Raw genomic sequence first — 19317 nt, forward strand, 5'->3', positions numbered from 1 at the left:
TTGAGTCTTTTATTACTTATAGTATGACTACCAGGTTAGAAAAGGGACAGATTAAATTAAAACAATTTTAAAAACAAGGATCCAAGAGCTTAACCATTGCAACTGTCCTGCTAGAAAGCTTTCTTTCACTTGAAAGAAGAAAGGAAAGGACATGTCACCTTCCTTTGCCTGTCTACTTATCCCCAAATGTGATAAAGTCTGTTCCAACAGACTATTTCTACTCCAAAATCCAAAGCTGATAAAAGCTTTTCACTCTCCCTCTGACATCCCTTATCCTCCTGGTTAGAAGGTTTTCGAATTTCAACACCAAATTAAAGATCATGGCACAAGTGAAAAAAGAATATTCTTCTAGTAATGATATACTGAATCCATCATCTAAATGGATTAAAATACAATATATAAATGAATTTGCTACACACTTAAATATTGAAGGCAACTTTTGAAATACTTACAATTGATGAGGTTAAAAATATTCTGAATAACTTCTGGCCAAACTGCTAAAGGAAGTGCAGCAATGTGGGCATTGAAGTGCTTTCAGTCATTATTCTGATCATAGTGGTCTTAGTTAACATACTTTACTCCTCCTCTTTCCAAATGAGTAATTAACACAAAATTTTTAATTCACTATAGTTTGAGTACATGAGTTTTACACTGATTTCCGTCCATATAATTCACATCCTTGACATACAAGTCCCACAAGGCTGTAAATTTGTTACAGGTCACAAGACATGACAGCAAAAAGGTCTGCTGTCACAGACTTTGATACTGTGAATAATTTTGCAAAATTCCTAGAATTATTCCTGTGCTGCAGTAAGCCTGAGTTAGGTGTTAGTTTAGGATCTTGATTAATTAGCATCATCTTTAATAATAGAATTTGGCTACCTCTGAAATTCTTGACTGCTAAATCATCACAAAGTAAGTCTTTCCCTGCTTAGTTCATATTTCCTGGCCTAATCAAGCTAGGTATTTTCTTACACAAATACAAAATACACATTATTGAAATTACTGGGCAGGACCAATGTTACCAGAAATAACCTGTAGGAGCATGTGCCCTGTGGCCAGAAAAATACACAACATAGCTACTTATCCAACCCCTTTGTGATCCCACAAAGAGGAAGCAAGATCAATCCTGGATGCAAAAATAATCTCACCTGAATTACAGACCAAGACTTCTCAGCTACTTGCATTAGCTATTTGTACTTGTATTGTATTCACACTATTTGCCAATTTTGGTTATGCTCTTTTCTTTCAAATCTCTTCCCCACATATAGCACAGAGCTCAAGTAAAGAAGGAATACGAACTTTAATTTTTACATTTTCACCTCACAAAAGCTGGAATAGGAGGAAGCTCTCATTTTGGTTTTCCCCTCAATCTTCCTAAAAAATAAGTAAATATAAAATTTCACTCATCAGGAAAACTACAGCCTGTGCACTCTTAACCACTTCACCTGCACTTTGCTCAAAAATTCTGCAGGGTTGGTGTAGAACGCTCCAAACCAAATCAAACCATATCAACTCTTACTGTTTGTTTTAAAAGACAAGTAAACCAAAAAAGAACCCCACCAAATATTCAACAGAAAAAGATAAATTTGTTTCAAGACCCAGCAATCCAAGGGTCAATATAAGAAGCATTCATCCCACACAGCTACCTATAGATTTCATAACTGAGAAAAAAATTCCCTACAACAGCTCAGGATCTTTTTTCAAAATGGAGTAAGGCTTTTGTTTCTTCTAATCCTTTCAGAGCACACAAGATTGGATATCACAGCCATGACATTAGTGGACTGAAAAGCAATTTTATGTAATTTTGCAGTTTGTAAGAGGCATTGGTTACAATTTTTCTTTCCCTCAGATCTGCACAGTGCTCATGGTAACTAATGCACCTATCCTTATGAAAGAAAAGATGTAGAATATCATACACTTTTAGATAATGCAATATATAGTTTCCTAAAATAATACATCATATGCAGAATATTACACTTACTTGTGAGACCCTAATGCTGGAGTCCATTAAACACACTGACTTATGCATCTCTTGCTCTACAGCTCCAATCCACGACTGCTGTATTTCTTTCTTTATTAATGCAGTTTTCTAGACTTGACACTCTTGTGTCTTCATTATATTATGGCTTTTTGCACTTGGTGGTTTTCCTCACTGGCATTTCCAGTGGGAACATTAGCAGAGCTTCACAGTGAAGCCAGAAACACAACCAACCTACCAGACCAGGGATGAGTTTTGCCTTTCTTAGAACTGTATCACAGCAGGTTGTTAAAGCATGATACATCCCCTCTCTGGACATTACAGTAGCATCTGTGTATAAATTTATCACAACCACATTTATTTAGGAGGTACATGTGTCTGCCCTCCCAAGACTGTTGTCTTCTGCAGCCCTGTGGAACAATTAGAGATCCCAATTAAATGCACTGCTCCCAAACATTTGCTGGTACTGCTTGATGGGAAAAGACTGCAAACCCTGAGTCCTGTGACAAGCAACGAAGGAGATCATAGCCCACCTCTAGATAATTAAATTTCCCCAGTTATAGGGCAAAACGAATTGAAAGTGATGAAGCTCTGAAACAGGCAAAAAATTCACATTACCCTAGTTTGTGAAAGGGAAGAGCAGCATGTGAGTTCTGGTCATTAAACAATTAAAAGTGCATGTAATGAAGACTAGCTGTAAGAATTTATAAGGAGAATACAGTCTGTATAGATTTAGCAAATGCTCAGGTTGTTTCTCTGTTGTTGTTAAACCTCAGTGTGAAATAATGCACAGGGTAACTAAAAGTCCTTTCATTCCGATGACCTGCCTAGGGGGTGGTCTGACTGTCAGTGGTGTGAAACCAGAGAGGACGTTTCTAAGACAAGGCTTCTATCTTTTTATCTGAATACATATTTTTTCTATCCAAAGTAAATGTTAAATATTTCTGAGACTCTTGCAAAAAGCTCCTCTGTTGCATGCTTCTACTATCCTTTAGCTCTGAAGTAATGCAACAGTAAAACTCAGGAAGGTGGAGCCTGCAGGCACTCTCCAGCTACTGATGTGCCTTGGAGGAGTCAGCACTGAGCTGGCAGGCTTGAGGCAGCCTGTCTCATTTCCACAAAATTATGATAAACTGAACTGGTTCCCAGCAAAATTGCCAAGAGAAATGGAAGGTTCGGGACAGTAACACTCCCTTAATCCAGGAAAAATACCTGATGCTGGAGGCAAGACTGGAACAGCCCAAGATGGGGCTGCCAGTGCCAGAGCCCTGTCCAGGCAGGCAACTCCCTGCACACCAGCCAGCGAAGTACCACCACTACTAGGCTGCCATCGTGATTCATCTTACATGGTCCACAAATTAGGATTGCTCATGGAAAGACTGGTTTGGGGGGAGAGGAGAAGGAAACCAATAAGAATAACTGAACTGTGTTATTTTATTTTTAGATTTTTATGGAGTCTACTTGAGCGCTGATCTTTGCATGGGTAAGACAGCATACATATCTCTCTCTCTTCTGTACCTTTCCCAATCAGTTCCATTCTGTCTGATTTCCACCAAAGTGTGTTCTTGTTAGCAGGACACATATTAACATTTAGACCAAATTAGACTTGTATTTGTGTGCATAGCTGCCACAGATGCTGCTGATCCTAGAACAAAGTACACTATTTTTCATTCTTTAAATAATTTTAAAATGTTCCACAGGACATTTTGAAAGATTGGCCAGAAGAAATGCTAAGAAGCAAGAAAATGCTAGAAACCATAAAATTATTTTCATATACTTTTAAAATTATCTAAATGGTCAACATGCTATGCATGCTTATCTTCTTTTATATAAAACCATCTTTGAGAAATTACCAATCATAAAGGCATTACTTCAGTTACACTGCTCTATTCCATTACACTACCTTGCATTTTGGTACCTCATGAGAAAAAAAAGAAATATCTGAGAAATGCATTAAGACACTTATCTTATTAATGGCCAACTATATATAAGCTCATTTTTCATGCCCTAGGCTTTTATGGTCTCACAGTGGAAAATTTTTCTTCATATTTTTCAGAAATAACAGAAAATTCCAAGAAATGGAAGCCGCTGCCAGTGAAAGAAGAAAAGCTGAGTATCATCAGGGTTAATAGCTCCTATTTGAGATCCATGAATGAGTACAGAGTTACTTTTCTGTATCGAACTTTCAAGTTTCATTAATAATATGCTGCCTCTCCAGGACACAGGTGCACTCACGCTACAAAGGCTATCGGTTCGTCACGTGGAATAGAAGAGCTAGAGGAACAATGGCTTCAAAGGTCTCGTGTTTATACATTTTGACAGTAGTTTGTTGGGCAAGTGCTCTTTGGTACTTGAGTATAACTCGTCCGACTTCTTCCTACACGGGCCACAGACAGGTCAGTAGCATATCCATAGCCAGAAAAAACGTTTCCTTTGGCAACATAAGAACTCGACCTATAAATCCACATTCCTTTGACTTCCTTATCAATGAACCCAACAAATGTGAGAAGAGTGCCCCATTCTTGGTCATTCTTATCAGTACAACTCACAAAGAGTTTGATGCAAGGCAGGCCATTCGAGAAACGTGGGGCGATGAAAACAACTTCAAAGGAATCAAAATCTCCACACTGTTTCTTCTTGGAAAAAATGCAGATCCTGTGTTAAATCAAATGGTAGAGCAAGAAAGCCAAATTTTTCATGACATTATTGTGGAAGATTTTATCGACTCTTACCATAACCTCACTCTGAAAACGTTGATGGGGATGAGGTGGGTAGCAACATTTTGTTCAAAAGCGAAGTATGTCATGAAGACAGACAGTGATATTTTTGTAAATATGGACAATCTTATTTATAAGCTGCTGAAACCTAACACCAAGCCAAGGAGAAGGTACTTCACAGGTTATGTTATAAACGGAGGACCAATAAGAGATGTTCGCAGTAAGTGGTACATGCCCAGAGATTTGTATCCCGACAGCAATTACCCACCCTTCTGTTCAGGCACTGGCTACATTTTTTCAGCTGATGTAGCAGAACTGATTTACAAAACCTCCCTTCATACCAGACTTCTACATCTTGAAGATGTGTACGTTGGACTCTGCCTTCGGAAGCTGGGCATTCACCCCTTCCAAAACAGTGGCTTCAATCACTGGAAAATGGCCTACAGCTTGTGCAGGTACCGCAGGGTGATCACAGTGCACCAGATAACACCAGAAGAAATGCACAAAATTTGGAATGACATGTCCAGCAAGAAACACCTTAGATGTTAAGATTTTTACAGATGTAAATACCTTTTTTTAAATTTTGGTTGAGTTTGGTTATTTTTTGACAAAGTGATCTGCTGACTTACAGGTTAAACTGTGGGATATTAACTGTGAGAGGCTTTTTAATGACTGATTTTTCATTCTCACTTTGACTACTGGTTTACAAACTTCAGGCTCTTTTTCATAAGGACATTATGCCAACTGAAAGAATCTGGAGTCAAATCTCAGATTTTGTAAATTATCATCTATTGCACATATCCATTCTTGCATCTGTGTGTAAAAGGACAGTAATCAACTATTATGAGCTGCTTAACAATTCACACCCCAGCCTCTGAGATAAGACTCAGGCTCTAAGAAATGAAGAATTACAAACATACTTTTATTCTCCTTTTGACACCCTACAACCGTCTCTATTTAGAACCTTGTTAATAAATTAAGCAGCATACATTTGCACTGAAATGATGTACCTACTTTGACATGTGTATTTTATAGTACTTGTGCAATTCCCAAATAGCTTACTAATGGTATAATAGCAGAATTTAGACAGGTAAGAACATCAAAGTTTCATTGGCCTTACAAACAAACCCACACACTGAAATATATTTTCATCCACCAAATGGCATTACTTTAAATTATTTCAGAATAGCCCATTTCTTTACACTTCTTAAATGGCCCATAAAATATGTAACACAATTTAAAAATTAAGTAAATCTGTAGGTGAAATAAGGCAGGGGAAATGTATGAAAAACTATCTTTAAAATATATGAGAAAAGCATGAATATCTTAACTCTTAATTTCAAAGCAAGGCAACGTCTGTCATTAGTATTAATGGATTCTCCATTAAACACCTTGAATAGCAATATATAATTATCCTGAATGCTAAAAGTGTCAATAAACAGCACATTTCAACATCAGTCAGTGCACTATTTACCTGAAAACAAGTAACACAATAGCAACTTTTTAAGGGGAAGCTTTACTTTGTGCTGCAGTACATCTAGAAACAAGTCCTAACAGATTTTTAATGGTGTAGAAATGAGGAATTTAGCCCAATAAAAGAATGCAATCAATTTTCTGTTGACTGGACATACAACAGAATACATAACATATATGTACAAATTTCACAGCAAAAGAGAGGGGTTTTAAGCAAAATCTATTAAAGCTACACAAATTATATCCTTTTAAAAAACCTTTTAAAGTTCTCAGTTTACTCATCACAGTCAATACTAACTGAGGTCCCACTCAGGAGATCAAGTACACAAGACTTATTCAAATTTCATAACATGCTTACACGTATTTTGAATATGAATGTTTATGAAATATCATGAAAACTCTTTGATAAATTCAGACCATCTCTATTCAGTACCACCTTATAATAAGGAGGTGAAACATGGTATTGCTCAGCAAATAACTTGGAATGAAGAACTCACACACAAGTTACAAAAAACCAAAACTCACCATGTACATTATCAGCTGAAGATTGCTCACACCATGCTCAGCATACACAGTCTCATTCATTGCAGCGGGCGTTATGTGTAACATATGCAAAACTGTTAAGTCTGTATGTTATTCAGAATGTCTATACAGTTGTCAGAAATTAACTGAAGAAGAATTTAAAGGGAAACTTTGACCTGATTTTGCCATAGACATAGCCAGCACTTTAGAACAGTAACAGAGGAATGAAGATGCTATCCTAAAAGGTTTGCAGTTTCATGGCAAATTGTTAGTGTTGTTCACAGATGCAGCACTATCATTTCAAAAGAAACTACTTGTAAATAAGGTAAAGTGTACCTGGCTTTTAAGGCACTAGCAGGAACCATCTCAAGCAAATCTATGTCAGATCTGAAGATGAAGATACACAATAGGCAGCCTAGGAGTTACTGTTAACAGGAGCTTGTGTACCCTTCATAAATAAAAATAACCCAAACCAAAACCCCAGTAATTTTATAAGAACACTAAATCTCTTACAGCATAATTAAAGAGTTATCCTTCCCTAGTTGATATAGTCCTTGTTAAAGCTGCTATGCCCTATTAAATCCAGAACTTCCAAGGTACAACTAATTGCATAAGTGAATATATAACACACTGATTGGGTGAAGTTCAGAGTTCCTTACATAAGTCCCATAATATTCTTGTTTATGAATGGAAATGCGGGAGGAATTCATCCCTAGCCCTTGGGTAAATCAGATAGCACAGATGCCATCCTGCCCAGAACATATTTTGTAATAATTTGAACCCGCAGGCTGCAATCACTGCTGCTATCCCTCTGCACTGTGCAGCAATTTGGGGGTTCTGAATCACAAACAAATGGATTTGGTTGCCTTATTTCTGCTGATGCTTCTGTGGCCTTTGCTTAGTAACCAGGAGGACAGCAGGGCTCCCAGTCCAGATACCTCAGGGCTCAAGCAGCATGGTAGCCTTGAATTTCTCCTAACACAAGTAGATTGCATTAACAATTGCAAGGTACACCTTGAAAATAGTATCTGAAAAAGTGTATTTCCTGCCATTTATAAATAGACAGACCTTCAACAGAAATGTAAATGTTCATCTTGAAACTGATGTACATATTTCTAAGGCATTTTCTTCTGTATTCAGCTGTATATATGTGTCAGTCTGCTTGCTATGTAGAATTCTGTTATGCATGGAGCTGAGTGAGACATTATATTTGTCCAGTGTTTCAAGAGCCTTAAGCATGTGTGCCCTAACTTTTGAATGTACAAGATACTTTTTCTTTTGCTGTCAAGTGAATTTAAAACAACACAACAAAATCCTAATTTTCTACTTGTATTAATTTTCTGGTATTAGATTTCATTAGCTCGTTACACTTAGATTTATTGTTTTCACTTTGCTCATAAATTTCACTATTGGAAACTGGATATGGAAAGGTAGCAATACATCTACTTATAGGGACAGTCTTCCCTTCCACTCAGTGGTATTTGTGCCATGTGGGACACTGTTAAGAAACAAATGTTTTCAATAGACTTCCTTTAATCAAAAAAATATTTACATTACTTAAAGGTCATTTTGTTTCATTGGGCATGGGACAAATGACAACTTGGTTAAACATGCTGGCTTCTCGTCACTTCAAAAGTTTGACTGTAATCACATTTTGATTCCAAAATGCATATGAAAAAAGCACATTGAGTGAAACAGCTGGGGGGAAAGTGCCTCTCTTTAGGAGGAATTTTTCACAAAAGCATTTTTTCCTTTTTTATTTTGCTAAAACTGTGAGAGTATTCAAACAGAAGCCTCAAGGTTCATTTTCCACATTTCCTAATAATAATGTTAAGTATTAATTTTGATTCTTTGAGGGTTTTTTGTCTTTATAATGTAGATGGCAATGGCAATTTGTAAATGAAGAGTGTAATTACCTAGAAAAGCTTGTCAACAGTAACCGAAATTTAGGTGTATCATTATATATGACTGGCTGTACTTATGTATTTATTTGTCTAAATTGTATATATTGTTTTATCTGTAGTGTCTGTAGGAGTGCATTCTTTTAGATTAATGTATTATTTACAGTTTTGTGGGATTGCCAGCAAAGCTGCTAATCAAGATACTATTTTTTTGTATCAATGTCAAATAATAATAAAAAAAATCAAGTGAAAAATGGAAGGTGTCCTGTAAGTTTTCTTCTTCACCTCTTTCTAGATATGTAAATTGTATTACCTGAAAACAAGTGAATTGGCTCATTTGTCATGAGGAAGAATATTGTGCTGTTAATGCAGATTTTTTTAAAAAATTAAAATAAATAAGCCAAACAAAATATTACTTTTATTCATTATTTGTGCAACAACTTCATCAAGCTGATGTCCACCCGGATCAGGTGTATTACTTCATCTAAAGCTTGTGAACTTCAAAGCAGTAATATTAATGCAGCCATGGCAATATCTGGCAAAGCAGCACACGGGCTCATCCCCTGCTCTGCCCTATTTAGCTGCTTTGGCACCCCCGGCCGATGAGACCCAGGTTTGGCCAGTCGGAGGTGGCAAAGCTTTTTGGCACCCTCAGCAGGGCTCTTCTGCTACTGGCACGGTGTCTTAACGTGTGGGCTTGCAGCCATCAAAAGCTGCACACGGGAGAAAAGGAGAAATGTCCCAAACCCCACATCTCATAAAACCACAATAAAGGTGTTTGAAGTTGCTGTATCATCAGCTGGGTCACCCATGCAGAGGGAAGGGGTCCTCCCAGTCTCTCACAGACACAGTGACCATGACAGAGCCTTTTGCTTTCCCCACACCCCACAAAGCACCAGAAAATAAATGAAGAATCACAGTCTGAGTACACTCAGATTACTCAGGAAGTCTCACGTAGCCTTTGTCTCCCAACACACATATCTTAACATACTGTTTTGTCTCTCAGGGAGGTCTGGCCAACTTTAGTGTCCTCATATCAAAATAAAAGTAAAAAACCTAAATAACACAAAAGTAGGAAGAAGTCTCTTTTCTTGTAAGAATGTCAGAAAAATTCATATCTCCCCATTCTCCTCTTCATTCTCCCCCTTCTCCCCTGCAGTTTCCTACATAGAACAAAGTATCCAAGCTCTTTTCCACTGCCCTTGGAGCTCAATATCCAAAACTCATTCTTGCAATGGAGGGAAAAATAACCCCACCCCTGAGAAGAAAGGTAGCTTTGGCAAACCAAAGTGGTCACCAGAAGTAGTTGCAGCTGCAACAGAGTCCTCAGGCATCCCAGGAATGTCTGCAGCAATGCAGCAACATTACAAACCACACTGAGATGCTTTAAAGCAACCAAGAGTTTCACATACAGCAAAACCCCTCCAATCGTTTTCATCTCTCTTGTTTCCACCAAAGCAGCCTGAGTCTAATTGCAACACTTACATGGTGTTTAATTAATAGACAGTTTGGAGATATACAGATATCAGCACTAGCAGGGCAGATTTCATGTAGCTTGATTATCTTAATTACAAGCATTCCATTTTCTCATTTACTTAATTGATTCTCATAGATTTTCCAGAGAAATTTGCAGTGCCCTAAGTGAAAATAGCATGTAGAAAACCTTCTTTAAAGTGCTGACACTGGCCTGTTACAGCAGCAATGCACCAAAAAAGGAATATATATATGACACAGAACATTGTACTGAATAGCATCTGCTTCCTTTTCTCTTGTTAAAAAATATGAATTTCTGAAATGGAAGAAGAGGAGTCATCTGGGGAGAAGAAAAAAAGAAAGAGTGTACCTTATTTATTCAAGCGCACCTGCAATTAAGTTGTGTCAAGTATCTCCTCTGATGACTTGCCTAACACAGGAAAAAAAACCATTTTTCTGCTAGGTCTGCATATTAGCTGAATCTGCATTATAGCTCTGCCTCACCTGAAAGAGCCAAGAGCAAGAGGCATTTATTAGTCATGCAAGATTTATCCTTGAGCACTTGTTCTGCAAAGGCAGCATTACATATCAAGCTGGACAGAATCAAGTGTGGTGGTTTTGTAATGCAGACAACTTTTATTTGGGTGAAGCAAATACCCCAAACTTGAGGTGTGCTGGCTAACACCTACCATATCTGCATCTATCAAGCATCCCTATTGTCTTTAAGAGCTCCTTTCTCTGGCCTATTTTCTAACATGACATCTTTCTCCAAAGAGAAACAGGACCTCCAGGTATCTTAGGATAGCAGTAAAAGCAAGAGGGAAGCAGAGAACACCCCACAGCATCATTACAAGCTTTTCCCTTGATTTACATAAGTCACTTAGCCACTGTCCTTCTGTACTCTCTATCTGTTTCAATCTGGTACATTTCCCTGTTATTTCCTAAACTCTTTCAATTTTCTTTATTTGATTTTGTATGACTCAGCATTCTCTCATCTAACATTCTCTCATTTAAAAGTATCAATTCAAACCAGCCACAAAGACAAGAACACAGAGTTTCTATGAAGAGAGGGCCCTTACCTGATACGTTTACAGTCCTGCACTGTCTAATACCTGGCAAACTCATTTCAGCAAGTTTCAAGGGACAAGCACTTTAAGTTGTTTCTTCAAAAATCTTTTTTTTTGATATTACCTAGTTCAGGTATATGGGGGAAAAAAGATCTATCATCTTTCATCTTGCCTCTGCCTGCAGAGATCACTATCACAAGTCTAAGGTTGTTTGGCTTTTATTCCTTTTACCTTTCCTCACAACCTTGGATAGTTCATCAGAACTCAAAACAGCATTTTTTCATGTTTCACTTTAACTTCCACTTAATCAAGTATGCTTTTTTCCACAATTTCAATGTTTTAACCTTTTTATCTGCTTCTGCTCTCTGTGTTGCCTCTGCTCTCCTCGTATCTCCCTAACAGTCAGACATCTGGTATTGAATCTGTTACCAGAGTATTTGCATGAAGGCTGAGCACAGCAGTACTCTGTCGCTGTCTTTGAGCTATCAAAAACTGCATTATCAGATTCGTTTCACCACACAGGACAGCTTATCTTACTGATATCACATTCACAGCAGAAGATGAACTTCCGCCAGCCTCTGGAACAGACACTGAGTCTGCGAGGCTGCAGCAGCTACAGACATGGCAGGTGCTGTACAGGGAATGTCCCAGCGCGCCGTTCCCGAGGCTCCGGCACTCCCAGGGACACTACTGCCCCGCTGGGACTGGGGTGACACACATGGCCGGGGTGACACAGACACGGCCGGGTGACACAGACACGGCCGGGGTGACAGAGGCATGGCCGGGGTGACACAGACACGGCCGGGGTGACACACACGGCCGGGGTGACACAGACAGGGCCAGGGTGACAGAGGCACGGCCGGGGTGACACAGACAGCTGGGGTGACACAGACACGGCCGGGGTGACACAGACACAGCCGGGGTGACACAGACACGGACGGGGTGACACAAGCACGGCCGGGGTGACACAGACAAGGCCGGGTGACACAGACACAGCCGGGGCGACACAGACAGGGCCGGGGTGACAGAGGTACGGCTGGGGTGACACAGACAGCTGGGGTGACACAGACACGGCCGGGGTGACACAAGCACGGCCGGGGTGACACAGACACGGCCGGGGTGACACAGACAGCCGGGGTGACACAGGCACGGCCGGGGTGACACAAACAGCCGGGGTGACGCAGGCACGGCCGGGTCCGACGCTCCGCCGAGCGCTCCCAACAAGGGCACGGCCGGGCTCTGATCCCATCCAGCCCCGGCTCCCGCCGTGCCCATCCCCGCGGCACCGGCGCCCTTTGTCACACGGAGCTGGCGCCTCGCGGCCTCTCGTGTCCCCCGAGCTCCATCCGCAGCCTCAGCCCCGCCACCGGCGCCAGCAATTCCCCAGCAGCTGCCGGCATGCCCACACTCCTTACAAGTCTGAGGTTAATCAGTTTTACACCGAACGCCATTTCCCCTCAGAAAGGCCACAGAAAGGCCCAGCGCATTCAGGACAAACCGCGCGAGGTGCACTCAGCTCCGTGTTACGTCTGCCGCCACTTTGGCAGGATGGGCTATGAAATGAAGAACCGCTCCCATGGAGAGTGGCGTCCTGTCAGCATGAGCCTGCCCGCGCTTCCCCAGCACCGCTTCATGCTGAGCATAGCTGGACCTTGAATTAGTCACACAGCTGATGCCAAGGTTGATGATGGGCTGCTTTAATTGCTCATTAAAAGGCAGCATTATTTACTGCTTTGTTTCTTGGATTCAGCACTTCTACACATGGGGATAAAAGTAATGGGCTAGGATAAAGAATATATACAGCATGTAATTAAAATTACATTTTTTAATAGGGGAATATACATGCACACAGTGCAGGTGCTGTCACAGAAGTAGAGGTTATGGAAGTATGCTTTTTAAATTGTATTATACTGCAATTTAGCTGTCACTTCAAACAGATGGGTGAGTTGTGCAACATTTTTAAACTGATTTAATTACTTGCAAAGGTATTGGCTTGTGTTAATTGGCACAATAAATTACACAATGGTTCAGAGATTCCATTAAAAAGGACTTAGAACGTGTAGTACCTATAGGAAAATAAACTGAGCCTTGCAAGTCAGTATTTGACAAAATAGTTGTTGGCTGTTTGTTTTATCAATTCATAAACATGACCAAAAAAGCTCACCATTCACACAAGACCACAGGCCTATCATGATAGATATTGATGTATAATTGCATCTCAGAGACAGGTGAAGATGATCAGACTAAGTAAATGTAAATAGGTGACCCTTACTTTCCCCAAAATACCCCACTGGTTACATTACTGGTTATCTGGTGTGGGATGATTACTGCTGCCCTTCTTTAGGACAAAGGCATTCACTGAAACACGAGACACTGGGAAGAAGGTCCACAAGCACACGTAACAGGTTTTGAAATATCTCGGCCTCTACTCTAGTCAATTTAAGGTTTAAACTCCAGAGGCTGCTTCTTGTCTTGAATTCCTGGAAGACCCCAAATCCCCTAAAGTCAACAAGTAGAAAAATGTCTAGCCTATTAAGTACCACAGCAAACTACACCTGTATCAGACAGGCAAACAAAATCTGTAGCAGTAATGGTCACCAAACCCTGTAGCAGCAATTTTAGGAAAGCTTTCTGGCATAAGCAGGCAAAAACCTTGGATCTTTGGTTACACTTTGCCTCAAATTCTACACTGGGGAAGAGCACCTTTTAACTTGGAGAAAAGATTATGGTGGCCCAAAATATTACATTTTAGGATTTCTATGAACTAAGGAGAGTGAACCTTTAGCAGACAAAGTTATCTCATTTGTGACAAATCACCTATTTCCTGAACATTTAAAATGAAATGCTTTTGAATTTTTTTTCATGCTTTTGAAATAGCTGTGTGAAATGTCATTGAAAACAAGCCTGCACTTTTATCTTCTGCTAAACACCACAGATACACCACTTCAAAGGAGTACACTACATTTTATTTCAATGCTGGGACAGACATATCAGTAACTAAACTAAAAATCATATGAATTGTCAAAACTACCACCTGGCCAGGTTTCCCCTTTCCAGCAATAATTTCATAATTTCTTTTCTATGCCTTTAATTTCTATTTTTTAATGCATCACAATTTCTGTAAAGCTGCATTTTTTTTAATGAAAAAAAAAAAGCTTAATGTAATGCAAACTTTTAAAAGAAAAACCAGAAAAAATCCATCTGGAAAATTGTACTTGTATGTGCATGGCTGGCTGGCAACATGGACATGAAATACAGAAATAAAATGAGAAAATTTTGCTTTTTCCTCAGCAAGTACTGTGAAGATGGGTGACAGCTCATGAGGAGACATTAGGGCAAACAGCACTGCCCTTTGCCAGGTATTACTTTTACTAGCTGTGCTGCTGTGCTACTGCTGGAGAGCAAGAAAACCTGATCTAATCAAAGACTGAGTGTTGGACTAGAAGACCTTTAAAGGTCCCTTCCAACCCAAACCAGTCTATGACTCTGTGTTACTGCTCCTTGCAGGGGGTTGGACCAGATGACCCTTTAAAGGTCCCTTGCAAGCCAACCCCTCCTGACAGGAAGCAAAGAGAACACCACATCATCACCACCCAGAGGTGAAGGAGGAGCAAAGGGACCTTATGTACAAGGACTAGACAAAAAACGTGGGAACTGCAGATGACAAAAATATTCATTTCTTTCAAACCTGTGTCAGATAATAAAGCTTTAGAAAAATAAACATGTCCTGAAATTTCATGTACACCACTGCTTCTAATTTGTGTGTTTATTCTCAAGTTTGCTGTAATGCCAGGACGTGTATTTGCTTTAAGCAATAATTCACAATGGGTGAGACATCATCATTTGTGGGATTTTCAGCTGCCTGGAACACACCAGACAATTGGCAACAGATTTATCTGAACAGTTCTGAAAGTACATATTTGTGAAATTGCAATTTTAATCACATCAGGAGCCACATCATGATGAAAAGCAGCATTTTCAGGAGGATTAGTATGCATTCTGTCTTCTTCCCACAACTCTAACATCTTTCCCAATAAACTCAGGTCACTGCATTTAGGCCAAAATTACATGTTTGATACAACAAATATAAATCCATAAATACAAGGAATGCCATGAACACAAGGCACTTCTACATGAGTAATTAATGTAACTAAATTGTAGCTCAGTAGCTCTCATCCCAGTGTCTAGATTCATCTTTGCAAAAATCCTTTTGGAGAAAAAACAAAAAAGAAAGCAACAAGCAATACAAAGTGCAGGTGTTTCCTCTCCATCTTTTGTAGAGCTTCAGGTTTATGGGTGATTTGGCCGTGCCCCACCTGACAGGCAAATTTACAAGGTTAGCACTGAACCTAATCAGAGATAATCAGAAAACTCTTTCTCTCTGGTGTAATTTTCTGCTTGGATAGCTCTGCTATGCTATTATAAATAAGAAAAGCTTGCAGCACAAGCAGGGTAGAAGACTTCAGAGAGATTTTAGTAATCACCTTCCATTCAAATCACACCTACTCTTTAATCAGGATTGGATCCTTTTCCATTTTCTAGCCCCAGGAGTAAACTGAGGAGCTCATAATCGACACAGATTGGGAGTGAAATTTTAGTCCCACTGAAGCTGTTTTGAAGTATTAGTAATTCATGGGGCCAAGATTTCAATAATGGTCCTTCCCTCTGGATCCTCTGTTCTAATTCAAGGCAGATTTCCCCACATTTTTCCTATTTCTCATAATACAGAGTAAATGTTCCAGTGCTTTATTTTAATCAGAGGTGATCTAACAAGGAGACAGAAGAGAGAGAGTCAGAGAGAAATAGATCCTGAATGCAACAGGATTCCTAGCTGATTCTATGAGATGATGGGAATAGCTGCAGGTTTAATAACCTCAACCATATAACTATTGTACTTTTCCTCACTGTAAACACTTCACAAAAAGCTTTCCACAAAGCTGGGAAAAAGGGTTAGGAATTTTATTTAATTTCACAAATTGCCCATCTTGCATTATCAGAAAGCTGAAGCTTTCAGCTTATGTGATAAGATCTCTGCAAGAGAAGCAAGCTGGGAAAGCATAAAATCAATTTCTTTGCCTAAGTACAAAGTCCTGCAAAAAAGGCACAGTAAATGTGCCTCTAGGAAGGTACTTTTCCCATGAGAATGGAGCCCTGCTAACCTCTGGCTCAGGCACGTTCAGAGCAAGGAGCCCAGGTCAGTTCCCGGCGGGGAGCAGCGGAGGGAGCAGCAGGGCCCGACCGCGGGGAGGCCGGGCAGGAGAGGCAGCGCTGACACCCACGCCTCCCTTCTCCCGAAATCCTTGTGTTTGCTGACCATTCACACCTTGTTCTTCCTTGGTCAATAGCAGAGCAGTAGCACAATGCAGAGCACTGACAAAAGATTCTCATTTGCCAGAAGGAAACAACCAAACTTTCAGCAACCTTAATACAAGTACCAGAGATAAGGTAACAGTCCTCAAAAGCCTTCCTCGCCCTCTCCATTACAAACCACCACAGGCACAGTACAGGTGTGGGTTAGGGGGGAAGCAGTCCGGTGGGTTTTCCCCCCTCCCAATACCAGAATGCTTCATAAAACCAATTCCATGCTTTCAAAAACAGATGCAGGTAGAAATGCAGGCTTCTCCCTTAAAGCAGCAATTTAGTGCTACACAGCCTGTCTTCCAGAACACAGCACTTTTACTACCTGTGAGGTTAAATCTTTTTGCCTACTGATTTATTTTTATAGGACAAGAGTAGCACAAAGTCCACCTACTCAAACCCTCTAGACACTCTCTGGTTCTTCTACTTCATTACTTGTAATTGCCTGTTGATGACAGCTATGCACACTGCTTTTTATGTGAAAAGACAATTGTATTACCAAATAACCACACATTCCTATACATTTTGATATGTCATAACTCAATTTTCCTCAAAGGAAAGAAAACTAGATTGATGGCATCTACAGAGTAAACATGGCACAACTCAAAAAGCCTTTTTACTCAAAGTAAATCTAAAGAACCCCAGCATTCCTACTCATGAACAACATCTTTCCTTAATGAGTCTGAAGGATTACATAGATGAAAAAGAACCAGGTAACAATTTGGTCTCTTTCCATAAGAATAAATAAATAAAAACAAACCTCCCTATTTGAAACATTACTGATTTTTTAATTAATTTTTAGAAGGGGAAAAATGAGGAAAGGCATGTATTTTCCATATACTCCAATTCTATTTCCAATTCTATTCTGTATATCTGTCCCTCTACATAAACACATCCACTTGCACAAGTGATTTCCTACACCCTACTGAGACAATAAACAAGCACAGCCTTTCAAATTCATGCTTAGAAATTATGCACGTCCCAAAGAGGGCAAGATTGCCTCCTTATTGGTTTATGCAGGGAAAATTATATTTCTTCTTCTTACCACATACTCTTCCATGTCTCTGTAATTGCTCACTGAGCCACCATTGCCCATATTTGCAATGTCATTAGTAGCAGACAGCTTCTCAACTACTCAGTTTGCTTGAACATCTCAGATGAACACAACTGTGAAAGCAGCTTGATGAGCATCAATCTAACAATCATAAAGCAGATATAAAACCACATTTTTATGTCCATTGCAATGTTACTTTTAGTCATTGAGGGAAAATGAATAACTAAAATGTCACAATGCTCAATTAATATGCCTGGATTATTTCATCAGCTGGGCCACTGTGCAACAAAATGCAAGGAAACCAGACCTGGCTGGAGTTTTTGTGGTTTGAGCAAACCTGGCTGTTCATTAGCAGAGCTCATGCACAGGGAACCCAAAGATGTAGGTTCCTGATCCTTTTCCAACTTCTCATTTTTAAATAATTAGCATTCTTGGTGCATGCACATGCATGAGTACACTGCAAGACAGTGGAAAGGCTGCCCACTTGAAGCAGCAGAAAAACCCACAGCAAGTGACTGAATAAAGTTCTATCATAATTGATTCAGAGAAAAAACAGACTAACTGCTATTTGTTATCAACAAGGTTTCTTTTGGTTTTTTTGCTGCTTTGGTAAAATGGGGGAGGGTAAGGTGGGAACGGGTGGCAACATCCTCTGCTCCCTGCTAAATAGAAATCAGCATTTTCAATGCACTCAATTAGCAATGTTTTAGGTCTGTGTCAGAATCCTCATCAGAGCTAATTGATCTCAGGCACAGGCAAATCTCACCATTCAACATCATTATGCAGAGGTAGGTGGTGAAAAGGAAAACAGATCTCTGATTAAAGAAAAGCATGAGGGGGAGGCACACCATTTATAAGCTGCACACAGCATTCCCTCTCAGAGAAATAACGGTGTTTAAAAACATTTTGAAGAGAGATGCCTCACAATCAAATTTCATAGGACTGCTCTGGAAGCCCCAAAACTGGAGATGTGACAATGGACCAAGCTATGTGTAAAGGCACACATTTTTATCTTAGGAGAGAACATAGGAGAGAGAGGAAATTCAGTTATGTTTCCTGACTAATCTCCCTGCTCCTCCTTCCACTCCCACTCACTAAGGGTGTTCTAGGGCAACAGAGGAAATTGTGATAGTACATACGGTAATATTTTAGAAAACAAGAATACTTATCAAACAAGCTAGCTGAACTGCAGTTTGAATGCACAACTCTGTACACATTGGTGGGAAGCTGTGAGGTCAGCACTTGTCAGAAGGAAGACATGTGCTCCTGTTCTCTTGGCACAAAAAGCATATGTTGCCAGCATGGGAAACAGCTTTCCTGGCCTAAAGCCCACGCTGGAGTCCCACAGGATAAAAGGCTGGAAACGTCCCTTCTCTCCCACTCCTTTACACATGCAAAACCAGTCTCCAGATCTGGCTTCGTGCTAAGCTAAATTCTATGTTTATATTCATCCTAACACTTTGAAACTAATAAATGCAGAACTGCGTTTTGATGACTTTCATCTCAGTCCACAGAGCTGCTCCCAGCAAGCTGAAGCCCAGCACACTGGCATGGCTGGCTCCATGGACCTGACACTAATCAGTCCACAGAGCCTGCAAGTGCCCAGCTGCAGGCACTGGCATATAATCACCATACAGATGATTATATTTTTAGCACCATCTAATTAAGCCCTATTTTCCTGGCCTTAGAGACAGCTACATGGTAGCTCCCCTGTTCCAGCTTCACCTCATTAATTAGAGACCTTTTCTTTCAAACAAGACAGGTGCTGTAG

At 40.0% G+C, this 19317-nt stretch overlaps 1 protein-coding gene across 5 annotated transcripts in view; it reads left to right on the forward strand.

The window, feature by feature from the left end:
* The window catches only part of B3GALT1 (beta-1,3-galactosyltransferase 1), a 171535-nt gene extending 165249 nt beyond the window's left edge, over positions 1-6286 (forward strand). For all 5 annotated transcript variants that reach the window (XM_063162048.1, XM_063162051.1, XM_063162047.1 and 2 more), the window contains 2 exons: positions 3426-3464; positions 4038-6286. In XM_063162048.1, the coding sequence (XP_063018118.1) occupies positions 4267-5247 (981 nt within the window). In that variant the 5' untranslated portion in view covers positions 3426-3464; positions 4038-4266 and the 3' untranslated portion in view covers positions 5248-6286. The remainder of the gene's footprint in view (positions 1-3425; positions 3465-4037) is intronic.
* The last annotated feature ends 13031 nt before the right edge of the window (positions 6287-19317 follow it).

This window comes from Melospiza melodia, chromosome 8 (assembly GCF_035770615.1).
Source record: "Melospiza melodia melodia isolate bMelMel2 chromosome 8, bMelMel2.pri, whole genome shotgun sequence".
Taxonomy (NCBI): Eukaryota; Metazoa; Chordata; class Aves; order Passeriformes; family Passerellidae; genus Melospiza; species Melospiza melodia.